Consider the following 12,896-nt stretch of genomic DNA (forward strand, 5'->3'; position numbering starts at 1 on the left):
AAAAATACAGTTTTATATCTTTATGTTTGAAGCCTGAAATGTGGCAAAAGGTCGCAAAGTTCAAGGGGGCCGAATACTTTCGCAAGGCACTGTAATTAATTTCAATACATATGAACCATATCGATTGCATAATTGGCCTATGAGGATCCGTAGGGCCGTGATCATTGACAATTCACATTACACAATATGTTTGAAGCGTGTGCTCCAAGCCGCGCTCCGCGGTAATAACTATAAACAATAACTGAATGGCCCACTCTCCCGATCGCCACAGATAATTCAGATGAAAGGTAACATAGTCGTGGATTTACGTGGATTCATGGACGCACAGAACTTCTGGATCAGATGGAGTTAAAGAAGAGAAACAGCGAGAGCAGGCGATGGCTATATGTTATTGGCCTACCTCATCTATGTACCCCACACATATCGATAATTGTAAGGTCCCTCAGTCAAGCATTGAATTTTAAACACATTCAACCACAAGAACCGGGTGGTTCCAAAGCCTCGCAAAGAAGGGCACCTATTGGTAGAAGGGATTTTTTTATATCCCTTTGAGCATCGTCAAGTTATTAATTACACTTTTGATGGTGTATCAATACACCCAGTCACTACAAAGATACAGCCGTCATTCCATTTCAAGGCTGCACTAAAACATTGACTTACTAACACTCCAATTTCCAGGAAATCCCAAACATAAATGATCTGCATTGTGATCATACTACAGGCCTGCAACAGGTAACCCTCATTAACTCTTGTTTTAATCCACATCCTCAAACAAGGCATAGGCCCAATTGTTGAGTTCTAGATAATCTTGTACCTATACCAAATCAAACACAATAAGAATGTGTTCTTAACTGAGTTAACTAGTTAAATAAAGGTAAAAAAAAAAAATTTAAACTATCTCATGGTATTTTCAAAGAAGGGGTTACCTACTGACCATAGCATGCTTGTATTTGAGACTGCATCTGACATGAAATCCTGCTGCTGCAGTCTTGGTATGGTTCTTGTAAATGCCAGAAGTTTGATTTCAAAGATGGATTTTATTGAAATTATGGTTTCTCAATCCAAAGTGTACATTCTGGTAATTTCTGAAACTTGGTTCAACAATTATGTGCTGAACTCATCATTTTATTTCAACAGGCTTTTTTTGAAAGAATGTCTTGAAAGAATGTCTAACCTGACAATCTCTAAGAGTGGGCTAAATGCTGATACTGGAATTTTTCAGATTGACTTTGATTGAAAATTGTAAGTCAAGTTTTGGCATTTCGGCAATTAACAGAAAAGTGAGTCCTTAGTGCTTTACTTGCTAAAGATAACACGAAATACACAGGGTATTTGCTCAAGTGTGCTGCCCATATCTTAACATTGTTATCAAGAAACATTCCAAAAGTATGGAAAACAGCTTATGTAAAGCCACTCCATAAGGGCGGGGATAGTAGTGATCTTGATAATTATCGTTCTATTTCCAGGCGTCCATGTCTAGCTAGCTAAAATTCTCAAATCTTTGGTAAATACGCAGCTTCGCTCTAATTCAATATGGGTTTATGCCAGGGCATAGCACTATCACAGCAACCGCATTAGTTGTTAATGATTGTGGCAATGCTTTAGACACTAAAATGAATTGTGCTTCCTTGTCTGTGGCATTTGATACTATTGACCATGCTATTTTATTAAACAAGTTGTCCTCGATTGGCCTGGGCTCTGACGCATGTTCATGGTTTCATGATTATCTTAGTGACAGATCTCAGGCCATCTTGATTGAAGTTCAAACTTCTTGAAGTACATAAAGGTGTTCCACAGTTGTCGACAGTAGCTCTTTTCACTATTTATATACATTGAACAAATATATAAACGCACATGTCGTGTTGTTCCCATGATTCATGAGCTGAAATAAAAGATCCCTGAAAAGTTCAATACGCACAAAAAGCTTACAGTGGCAAGAAAAAGTTTGACATAAAATTGACATAAAATTCTATCTGATCTTCATCTAAGTCACAACAATAGACAAACACAGTGTGCTTAAACTAATAACACACACATTATTGTATTTTTCTTGTCTATTTTGAATATATAATTTAAACAAGGTATTTTCACCCTGAGGCTAATGACTTCTCCAAAAGCTAATTGGAGTCAGGAGTCAACTAACCTGGAGTCGAATCAATGAGACGAGATTGTAGATTTTGGTTAGAGCTGCAATGCCCCGTAAAAAAAACTCACACAATTTGAGTTGCTATTCACAAGAACCATGCCTCGAACAAAAGAGATCTCAGAAGACCTAAGATTAGGAATTGTTGCCTTGCATAAAGCTGGAAAGGGTATAGACAAATTGTCTATAAATGGAGAAATTTTAGCACTGTTGCTACTCTCCTTAGGAGTGGCCGTCCTACAAAGATGACTGCAAGAGCACAGCGCAGAATCCTCAATTAGTTTAAGAAGAATCCTTGAGTGTCAGCTAAAGACTTAAGGAAATCTCTGATGCTAATCTAAGATGCTAACATCTCTGTTGACGAGTCTACAATACATAAAACACTAAACAAGAATGGTGTTCGTGAGAGAACACCATGGAAGATACTACTGCTGTTCAAAAAAAACATTGCTGCACGTCTGAAATTAGCAAAAGATTGTCTGGATGTTCCACAGTGCTACTGGCAAAATATTCTGTGGACAGATTAAACTAAAGTTGTGTTGTTTGGAAGGAACACACAACACTATGTGTGGAGAAAAAAAAGCACAGCACATCAACATCAAAACTATGTTGGGGCTGCTTTGCTGCCTCAGGGCCTGGAGAGCTTGCTATCATCGATGATAAAATGAATTCCCAAGTTTATCAAGACATTTTGGAGGAGAATGTAAGGCTATCTATCCGACAATTGAAGCTTAACAATCGTTAGGTGTATCAACAGGACAACAACCCAAAAGACAGAAGTAAATCAACAACAGAATGGCTTGAACAGAAGAAAATACGCCTTCTTGAGTGGCCCAGTCAGTCCTGACCTCAACCCGAATGAGACGTTGTGGCATGACCTCAAGAGAGTGGTTCACACCAGACATCCCAAGAATATTGTGGAACTGAAACATTTTTTGTAAAGAGGAATGGTCCAAAATTCCTCCTGACCATTGTGCAGGTCTTATCCGCAACTACAGAAAACATTTGCTTGATGTTATTGATGCCACAGGAGGGTCAACCTGTTATTAAATCCAAGGGTTCACATACTTTTTCCATCCTACACTGTGAATATTTACACGGTGTGTTCAATAAAGACATTAACAATTATACTTGTTTGAGTATTATTACTTTAAGCAGAATGTGTGAGTCTATTTCTGTGACTTAGATGAAGATCAGAAAAAATGTTATGACCAATTTATGCAGAAATCCAGGTAATTCTAAAGGGTTCACATACTTTTTCTGATTTTCTTTTTAATAAATTTGCAAAAATGTTAAAAAAAAACATTTTGCTTTGTCATTATGGGGCATTGTGTGTAGATTGATGTGACGTAGAAGTCCGTCACTGGCCGCGGGCAGCATTTGGTTCTTTAAAGCACACACATATTCATCACTCCTCCCTGCGCCATTATACCATAAGTTAACAATGTGGGTCGACACACAAATTAACTTCTGTCTTGGTGCAGGCATTTCACACTTGTCAATGTTCATATTTGAGAGATACAATAATTATTATACTTATCAATGTTGTGGATGAGCGCATTGTTTGTTTGTTCTGTTCCTCTCTCTCCATCTCTGTAGCTTCCGGGTATGCTGGAAAAGGACCCGAGCTAAGGGAATTGGGTTGGCTTTATAGTGCCTGTCCCAAATGGCTCATTAATGCATATGGGCATATTGAAAGATATTGTCAGTAGTGATGTAATGTTGTAAATGTTATGTTGTGATATTGTTTAAAACCGTGTTGCAATGTATATCCTTTAGTATGTTTAGTTCATGGAAAATGTAGGTTTGTATTGTTAATTGATTAATTAATTAGGGTTAATTGTTCTGAGGGGAGGGGCTAGCCCTACAAAAGGAGCCTCTCTCCAGTCTCTAAGGAGGTATTTTTTTGGATTGAGCTGTGGATGGGGCAGCATTGTTTTTAAGCTGTCCCATAAGGTAGACGTTGATGGCAGTACTGTTGTTTTTTGTTCCGGAATCACTTGTAAATAAACACCTTTGCACAGAAGAACTTTTGCGGCTCCGCCATCTTTTTATTTTGATAGAGGTTAGGTTATCCAGTTTAGCCTTCTGGCCTATCGTACGTGACATATGGTGGCAGTGGTGGGATGGCGTACCGCAAATCAGTGAATTCCAACAAGAGAGGTAAAGGAATGCGTACAGGATTGCGTTCTCAGCAACAGCAGCAACTGTCAGAAAAGGTACCTGAAGTTGAACCGGGGTGGAATACCATGGAATCGTCTGGAGAAGAAGAGGTCAAGTATGAGAAACTAGGAGCCCGACCGCGGGGCCAAAGACAACCAGAACTGGGTGAGCTGCTGACTGAAGGAGCAGTTGGGGGACCAGAACCACACCCAACCATGGTAACCCTTTTTCAGCAACTTTTCACCTGCCTTGAGAGGAGGGACGAAGACCTCAAGCAGGAGTTACGTGGCCTACGCCAATCTATCCTCACAGCTCCCCACCAGGCGGAACTCGTCAGTGAGAGCCCAAGATTGGGTCTTCCAACACCAGGACGACAAAGGCTCGATGCAGCAGGGACTTCAACTCCACAGCAGGCACCCCAAGCAGTAATGAGGCCAGCACCAGGAGACCAGTCCAGCAGTGTTAACGTCCATCTTCCAGCATTCCTGAGGAAGGAGCCAAAGATTACTCTGTGCCCTATTGGCCTATTAACTTCTTCTTCTTCCCAATCTTCTCCTATTGTCTACCTTGCCCCTTCCTGGTTCTCTTTTTGTCCCTGCGACTTTGAGGCCCATCGTTCCCCTGGGGTTCATTCTGGGTCAGAGCTCCTACAGCTCTTTCTGCGGCCAGGGTCAAGTCGGCCAGTCTATGGCCTAAGACTGCGAGGTTCTCCCTATATCTTAGCTCTAACTTTGTGTCTGGACCATTCCTTTCAGGCCCTCTTTGCTGGGGTCTGGGGGGCACTGAGGTAATACAAGTGTGCCCGTAAGAATGTCTATGATTCCCTGGCTCCCTAAGCCTGAACCCATTTTGCCTCCTAAGGCCTCTTTGGGTTCCTCTTCTGTGCTTCCTACTGAAGTCAGCCAGAGTTTCACTTCCCCCTGTCTCAGTAAACCCAATCACTTTGGACATTGGCTCTCTCCTAAGCCTTTCTAATGGCTATTTTATCGTCTGCGCTAGGGAACCAGTGGTCCTTTACAGCCACATAATTGCTTAGGTTCCACTGGTCACAGCTGAGTCTTTCCCATTTTGGTGGGAAGATTTGGCAACTCAGTAGTGGTCTAGCACTCTCGTACATGAACCAAGGGCTCTGTTTTAGCATGGTGAGGTCTTCCTGAGACCAATGGGCTTCCAGGTCTTTGACTACCAGAGCCTCGTCCCACTGCCCGGTCAGCGTACCATTTCCTATATCCAGGTTGGGTCCGTTGGGACTCAACTTCCTGATCCATCTGTCCCCCTCCTCTGTTACTGGCCCCGTGGCTCCCCACGAAGTCACTGGGCCCGCATAAGTACCAATGGGGTCATGGCTACGCCTAATGCGGTATGCTACACCCCCTTGGTAACAATGAGCACATATGAAGGTGGTTCCTCCTAACACAACCCCGTTGGTAGAGTCTATCCCTAGTGGCAATGGTTCCAATTGGCCACAACCCCCACAATTTGTATATGCCTTAAGGGCATCTAACTGTCTTACCCACAGGTCTATGAACCATATCCTACTCTCCTCTACCTCTATTAACACCCCTGCTTCCCCTATGGTTTCTGTCACTGGGGGGGGGCGCTATGATTTTAGCCATCCTTACCCCATCCCAGGGCTCGGCGTATTCCTCCTGGCCCTGCTGGGAGTAGGGGGAAAAAAGATGGGTAAACACAATCCCCAAACTACTTTCAAAATGTTTGTGGGCCACCCCATTTCTTCTCCACAACTTAGGGTCAATAGGACAGTCACCCAGAGGACCAGTGGGACGGCCTTTAAGGCTGTGTTCAGCTGATCTTTTGGTTTCAGTTTTCTCATTAATTTGACTATTTGGACACATAGCACGCCAACTAGGCCTACTTCAATGACCCGTGCCACATAGTCTATTCCAATTATGGTAGCACACACAGGTTCCATTTTACCGTCTGTTCCGTTCTTCTCTATTGCACCTATTTCACTTACTACAGTCATAGCTGCAGCTAAAGCTTCTAAACATAGACAGACCAAATAATATTTTCCTAATATTGTGTACATTCTCTGTATTAGTATTATTGGTACAACGGACAACATTATTCTTTGTCCCATCGTTAGCACTAGTCTAGCAATGGCTACTAATGAATTGATAAATAGAGTAACCCAAGTTACTAAGCCATTATTATGCCTATTTTCCCATGCTATTTTCCCAAAAATTACGAGAACTAATATTTGACAACCGATGTTTTCCCATACCTAGTCCGAGAAGGGACTGTATGCCTCATTCGAGTTGTCATGGTCAGTTTCGTTGGAAGTCATGGTAGAGGATATCTTTAAGTTTCACGGCCTAAAGTTAATCTGGTTGTTGAGTTGCGTTGTGTGAAGAGCAGGATGCTTCTGTGTCTCCGAGCAGGGAAGTGTTTGTGATCTGAGCTATTGGGGGCTCTCTTATATATTCACCTTCCTGCCCCTTAAACTTGAGTCACAGCCGTTCCTCTCGGGGTCATGAGCAGTACGTCTTGCTCAACAGGGAATGCTGGTTCCTGTCTTCTAAGAGGGTGCACTCTCTCATATACCATGCTCCAGATGATCAGTCCCTTTATCAACCATCTGATCCCCTTAAAGGTTGACCAGATGATTTTTAGGGCCAGTTTACTTATTTTGCCCATCAGTTTAAACAGCCCTCTCCATATTCTCTTGAACACTTTGTCTATAGGTATGCCCATTTTTTTCGTGTACCCTAACGCTGTCATTATCACTATGACCATGATTATGCCCATACCGATATATAACCCTAACATGAACTTGGCTTTCACCTGACCCCACCAGGTTACTACCCCAGACCATGTCTCACCTATTGCTTGTTTAACTTGGTTGAATGGTTTTTCAATGATATCTTTAGCTGCTCTTGCCAATCCAGTAGTGAAACCTCCCCAGGCTTTCGCTATCCAGTTCCCGTAGGCCACTTGAGTTTTTTCTTCATCCAAATACCATTGTATCCCAGTTACGCCTTCTGTCCATAAGTTTTCTCCTAGGATATTACAAAAGTTGTCCTGACCTCCATTCCTTAAAAGAGAAACACTATTTTTTTTATTGTCTGACATCCTTGAGAGAGATTATTTTTACGCTCTTGTTCCCCGCAGCTAGATTTATTCCACACCACAGTTAGGTTATTATTCCAATCGGAGCTAGTACTCCATTTATCAGCCCACTGAGTTTCTGCCGGGGACCACATTAACTTTGTGGCCCAGTTTTGGTAGGCCTTCATAAACCATTTCCTACTGCTCGTCTTCATCATGAATCTGGAGTGCCTTGCTAAGGCCGCATTGGTTCTCAGTGCTTGGTCTCTAGTACCGGGTATGTCTCCTGGGTTGACATGGAATTTGAATCCTCCGTAACAGGCTAGCTGTACGTACCCTCCGGTGGAGGGAGTGGGGTCTAAGGGCCTCTTATGCCACCCTAGACTGTCTGGGTCATACCGAGCCGTTACAACTGTACTGCTGGGTTTAAGTGTGGTTGTGTTAGTAGACACTAGAGCTTCTTGTAGATCTATCTTGGCCCTTTTCATTACTGTGCCTGTGGTGTTCCATTTTTGCAAGGTTAAACCGTGCATCCATACAAAAGTATCGTTATTTACCTGTCCTATGGCAGGGAAACTATAGCCATGGAAGTTCACTGGTTCCATAAAATACTCAGATCTATATTTCTTGGACTGTGTACGGATCCTACCGCTAATTTTCTTTGAGGGCAATATTTATCACTACCAAATGCACTTGGCCTAGGGGCATTTAGGTTGGCTGCCGCAAAACGAGGACCTACCCCTACCATACCCGGGGAGGGGTAATAACCTCCAGACCATCTGTGGTAGAAGGGTACTATATCTCTCATGAAGCTGTCCATGCGCCGAGATGCAGTGATACCTTGCCCATGCTTCAGTTTGGTTGGCAGGTGGTTTGACAAATTTGTCATAGATAAGTGCATTGCTCCAGACCCCTTTGCGGTGGTATGGGTTGTTCTGTTCTTGTCCCCAGTTCCATTCAGGTTTTTTTCCACATAAGCTTTGTGCCTTGGCTAGGCTTTGTTCATATATTCCTTTTAGGCTAGTTATATTTAGAGTCACCCATGGTGTCTGGCGGGGTCCCACCAGACCTGGGTTGCTTCTGTTGTGGGTGGTAAAACAGGTCCACCCTGTCTTTGTAATACATCAAATCAAAATCAAATCAAATTTATTTATATAGCCCTTCGTACATCAGCTGATATCTCAAAGTGCTGTACAGAAACCCAGCCTAAAACCCCAAACAGCAAGCAATGCAGGTGTAGAACCACGGTGGCTAGGAAAAACTCCCTAGAAAGGCCAAAACCTAGGAAGAAACCTAGAGAGGAACCAAGCTATGTGGGGTGGCCAGTCCTCTTCTGGCTGTGCCGGGTGGAGATTATAACAAAACATGGTCAAGATGTTCAAATGTTCATAAATGACCAGCATGGTCGAATAATAATAAGGCAGAATAGTTGAAACTGGAGCAGCAGCACAGTCAGGTGGACTGGGGACAGCAAGGAGTCATCATGTCAGGTATTCCTGGGGCAAAGTCCTAGGGCTCAGGTCCTCCGAGAGAGAGAAAGAAAGAGAGAATTAGAGAGAGCATATGTGGGATGGCCAGTCCTCTTCTGGCTGTGCCGGGTGGAGATTATAACAGAACATGGCCAAGATGTTCAAATGTTCATAAATGACCAGCATGGTCGAATAATAATAAGGCAGAACAGTTGAAACTGGAGCAGCAGCACAGCCAGGTGGACTGGGGACAGCAAGGAGTCATCATGTCAGGTAGTCCTGGGGCATGGTCCTAGGGCTCAGGTCCTCCGAGAGAGAGAAAGAGAGTAGGAGAGAATTAGAGAACGCACACTTAGATTCACACAGGACACCAATCAGCAATGAGTCTATCATCTGTTCCCATTCAGAGGTGTCACTTGAGGCAGAGGGTGATTCTTCCTGACACCAGTCAGGTTCAATAGTTGGTTGGCTTGAGTCGTCTTCTGGTGGTTTTGCCCAATCCGGTATTTCAGTAGGCGAGGTCATCTCTGTCTCTACCCTTGGTGGGTGAGACAGGGGAAGAGGACCAGGAGGTAGATCCATTTGGCGTTTTACTACACTTTAGTAAAGAATAATTTAATATTTGAGAATACTCTATTTCCATATTGTCCATTTGTGAGCGACTGGGTTTAAATGAGTATTTTTTTCTACACTCACACAGGAGTAATTAAGGCCTAGTTTTACGCATACATATAATTATTATAATTTTGTATATTTTGATTTGGGGTGCACTAACTGTGGCCATGTACACACCACAACAATGTTCGCCTGCTGAGCTATAGCATAGGCAATAACTAGGTTAATGTCTTCAAGTCTCAGGCAAGGTTATATATGCACAATTTTGGTAATGTTTCTACTTACTCAGTCAGATAAACTCATGGGTACCATAATCATGTCTCTGTTTGCATTTTGAAGAAAGTTAAAGGTAGTTTCGCTAGAAACTAGCGTTAGCGCAATGACTTGAAGTCTTCGGGATCAGCTAGCATTCTAGATACTGTTATGACGTAAAATTGTGACTAGAACATCAGTGTTCTGTGTGCATTTTAATGGCCTTTGCATTGTTTGAAAAAGTCCCACTCACACAAAACAAATGTTTAAGGCATCATTTATTTTGGTCATTATGCTTTACATGACTAGGAATCTTTGGGGATATAATAATGTTGTTAATAAACAATTTGTATTTGTATGACAGTATTTTGTGGTGTGTTATATCTTGTATTATTTCTAATAGTCAATTTAACCATTGCCATTTCACAATATTCAAGTCACATACAAGGAAGTCAGGTACAAAATGGTGCACAGAAAGTAATTATGAACTTTTAATAAGGTTATCGAATCGGTCACCAAAAACAAGGTTGTACAAAAACACAGACATACACAAAACAAGAATCACCTGCTGTAATAATAATTTAAAACAAAAACTTTTTCAAGACACAACATAGCCATAACATCTAAATTTCACATGTTGCCTCCACTCACAAAAAATACAATTCTGAATCATTGGTAACTTTGTTGATTGCCTCCCCATCCCTGATAACCTCTTAGATAAATTATTTCCTTCTTCTTAGCACCCATTTCTTGGATTTTTCAAGTCGAGATGCTTCTATTACTCAAAGAAAGAGACAACTGCCTGGTTGGGAAAGACAGAGAGTTTACTTGTTTGAGAAATAGCTTGCAGATTTAGTTGTGTTGTTATTGGGTGACACCGTATCACGTTGAAGCGATAAGGAACCCAGAGAAAGAGCAGTGGACATTCTCAGCGGCAAAAACGCCATTGGCCTCATCATCGGGAATCTGAAGGTAGACTGTGTCGTTCACATCGAGCATAAGGACAGTGCTACCGGACATCTGGTCCAGGAAGCCCTTGTTGTACTCATCATAGCTGAACATGACTGGCTTGTCGTTCTTGTACAGAGCCACCAGAGCATGAGCCCCATTCACGTGAATGGTGTATGAGAAGTAGTAGACTCCAGGAACCTGGCAAGTGAACTGCCCAGTGGTAGTGTCATAGTGATTCTCCGCATTGTACACCTCATTGTCAAACTTAATAGGTTCCCCAGATGGAGGATAAGGCCTAGCCAGAGAAACAGAGAAAGCAGACATAGGGGCCTTAACAAGAGTAGGCACCATGACCTCACCCATGCCCATGCTCTTTTCAAGAAAGAACTCGCCGGGAGGACCAGGTGGGCCGGGAGGGCCAGCAGGGCCTTGGCCACCATCCTGACCATCAGCACCAGGGAGCCCAGGGGGACCGAGAGGGCCAAGGATTCCCTTAGCGGCCAGTCCAGCTGGGCCAGGTGCTCCAGGGAGACCAGGGTGTCCTTTAAGGCCAGGTGTACCTGCGGCACCAGTAGGCCCAACAGGTCCTCTGGGACCTGAGGCTCCAGCAGCTCCAGCCTCACCTGCCTCACCATTGCGCCCTGGGAAACCTTTGGGCCCGGCAGGTCCTGGGACACCTGAAGCACCAGTTGAACCTGTGTGACCAGTGTCACCTTTGTTACCTGGAGCTCCAGTAGCTCCCATGGCACCAGTTGGGCCTGTTGCTCCAGTATTACCTTGCTTTCCCTGGAAACCTTGTGCTCCCTGATCTCCCTTATATCCCTTTGGTCCCTGGGGTCCCATTGCACCTGTGTCACCTTTGGGACCCATTTCCCCAATATCTCCCTGGAAGCCTCTTGCACCCTGAGGACCAGTGAGACCCATGGGCCCAGTAGCACCAGTAGCACCGGTATATCCCTGTGCTCCTGGCTCACCCTTCTGACCTGTTGTGCCTGTGCTTCCTACAACTCCCCTCTCACCCTTCTGTCCATTTGCTCCTGGCTTTCCATATCCAGGGATACCGGGAGCACCAGTTGCTCCCGTTGCTCCCTGATGACCTTTAGGACCAGCTGCACCAGGCATACCTGGAGCCCCATTATCACCTGGTTTTCCAGGCAGACCAACACCAGGAGCCCCTGTGTGGCCCTTAGCACCTGGCAAACCCATGGGACCAGCGCCCCCATCCCTACCTGGGCTACCTGACTTTCCTGCTTCACCAGGGATTCCTGGCTTGCCTGGCTTTCCAACTCCGGCTGCTCCAGGCTGCCCAGATGGTCCCATAGGTCCCACAGCCCCTGTCTCACCTTGTGCCCCTGGGATACCCACTCCTCTATCACCCTTAGCTCCTGGCAAACCAGGCATACCTGGATGTCCCTTAAGGCCTGTTTCCCCTCTTGGCCCCATTGCTCCGGGCAGACCATGAGGTCCAGGCTTGCCAGTGGAAGAGATCCCAGCTGGTCCGGAACTTCCAGTAGGTCCAGGCATGCCCCTAGGTCCTTGAAGTCCAGCTGTGCCCACGTCTCCTTTCTTGCCAGCTGCGCCAGGAACACCAGGCTTACCAGGCCCACCTGAGGAACCAGGCTTGCCAGGTGCGGAGTAGCCAGCAGGTCCGGGTGGTCCGGCAGGGCCCTCGGGTCCAGGCTGTCCCACAGCACTTTCCCCTGGAGGGCCAGGTGGGCCAGGGGGGCCTTCTGGGCCGGGCTCACCTGGCGCACCGGGCTCTCCCGCCACCGACACCACTGTGAGGAAATAGCAAGTCACCTTATTAATACCAAAGATGAAAAATTAAATGTGTTATTGGCAAATGTCTGTTGGAAATATGTTTTACATTTTCAAAAACAAATTCAAGGAATAGTAATTAATATGTACTATCACGTGTTCTCTGCTGGTTAATAATTACTATTGTTGTCTGCTATTGTCGCTCATTCTCAAATTATTATTACTTAAATAATAGTAAGATAGATAATACCAATAATAACACACCATTTACATATGTAGGGCACCTTTTCTTATTTTTTGTGTTGTATTGGATAGGGTTTAGAGATAGAGGTGTACAGTAGAGATGAAAGATAGGTGGAAAGAGGGTGCTAGAGCGGTGGGTCAGATTCGAACCCATGCTCACAGCTGCACAGTACATATGATCTAAGGCAGCGGATTAGACTGCTAGACCACCCTAAGGAAACAAATGGGGGAAC

General features: G+C 44.3%; 2 protein-coding genes across 13 annotated transcripts in view; both read right to left on the reverse strand.

Moving 5' to 3' along the window:
* The window catches only part of LOC110506238 (uncharacterized), a 328,665-nt gene extending 324,785 nt beyond the window's left edge, over positions 1 to 3,880 (reverse strand). For 4 of the 11 annotated variants that reach the window (XM_090221692.1, XM_090221686.1, XM_090221670.1 and 1 more), the window contains exon 1: positions 3,680 to 3,879. In XM_090221692.1, coding sequence (XP_090077818.1) covers positions 3,680 to 3,734 — 55 coding nt within the window. In that variant the 5' untranslated portion in view covers positions 3,735 to 3,879. Of the gene's footprint in view, positions 1 to 3,679 lie in introns of all 11 variants that reach the window. The other 7 variants (XM_090221703.1, XM_090221691.1, XM_090221683.1 and 4 more) reach the window with 3 other exon arrangements.
* A 6,092-nt stretch (positions 3,881 to 9,972) lies between these two features.
* LOC110506256 (uncharacterized) overlaps positions 9,973 to 12,896 on the reverse strand; it is a 31,997-nt gene continuing 29,073 nt past the window's right edge. For both annotated transcript variants that reach the window (XM_090221715.1, XM_021585689.3), the window contains exon 3: positions 9,973 to 12,440. In XM_090221715.1, coding sequence (XP_090077841.1) covers positions 10,594 to 12,440 — 1,847 coding nt within the window. In that variant the 3' untranslated portion in view covers positions 9,973 to 10,593. The remainder of the gene's footprint in view (positions 12,441 to 12,896) is intronic.

The sequence above is a fragment of the Oncorhynchus mykiss genome, chromosome 26 (assembly GCF_057628025.1).
Source record: "Oncorhynchus mykiss isolate SJ-2025 chromosome 26, ASM5762802v1, whole genome shotgun sequence".
NCBI lineage: Eukaryota > Metazoa > Chordata > Actinopteri > Salmoniformes > Salmonidae > Oncorhynchus > Oncorhynchus mykiss.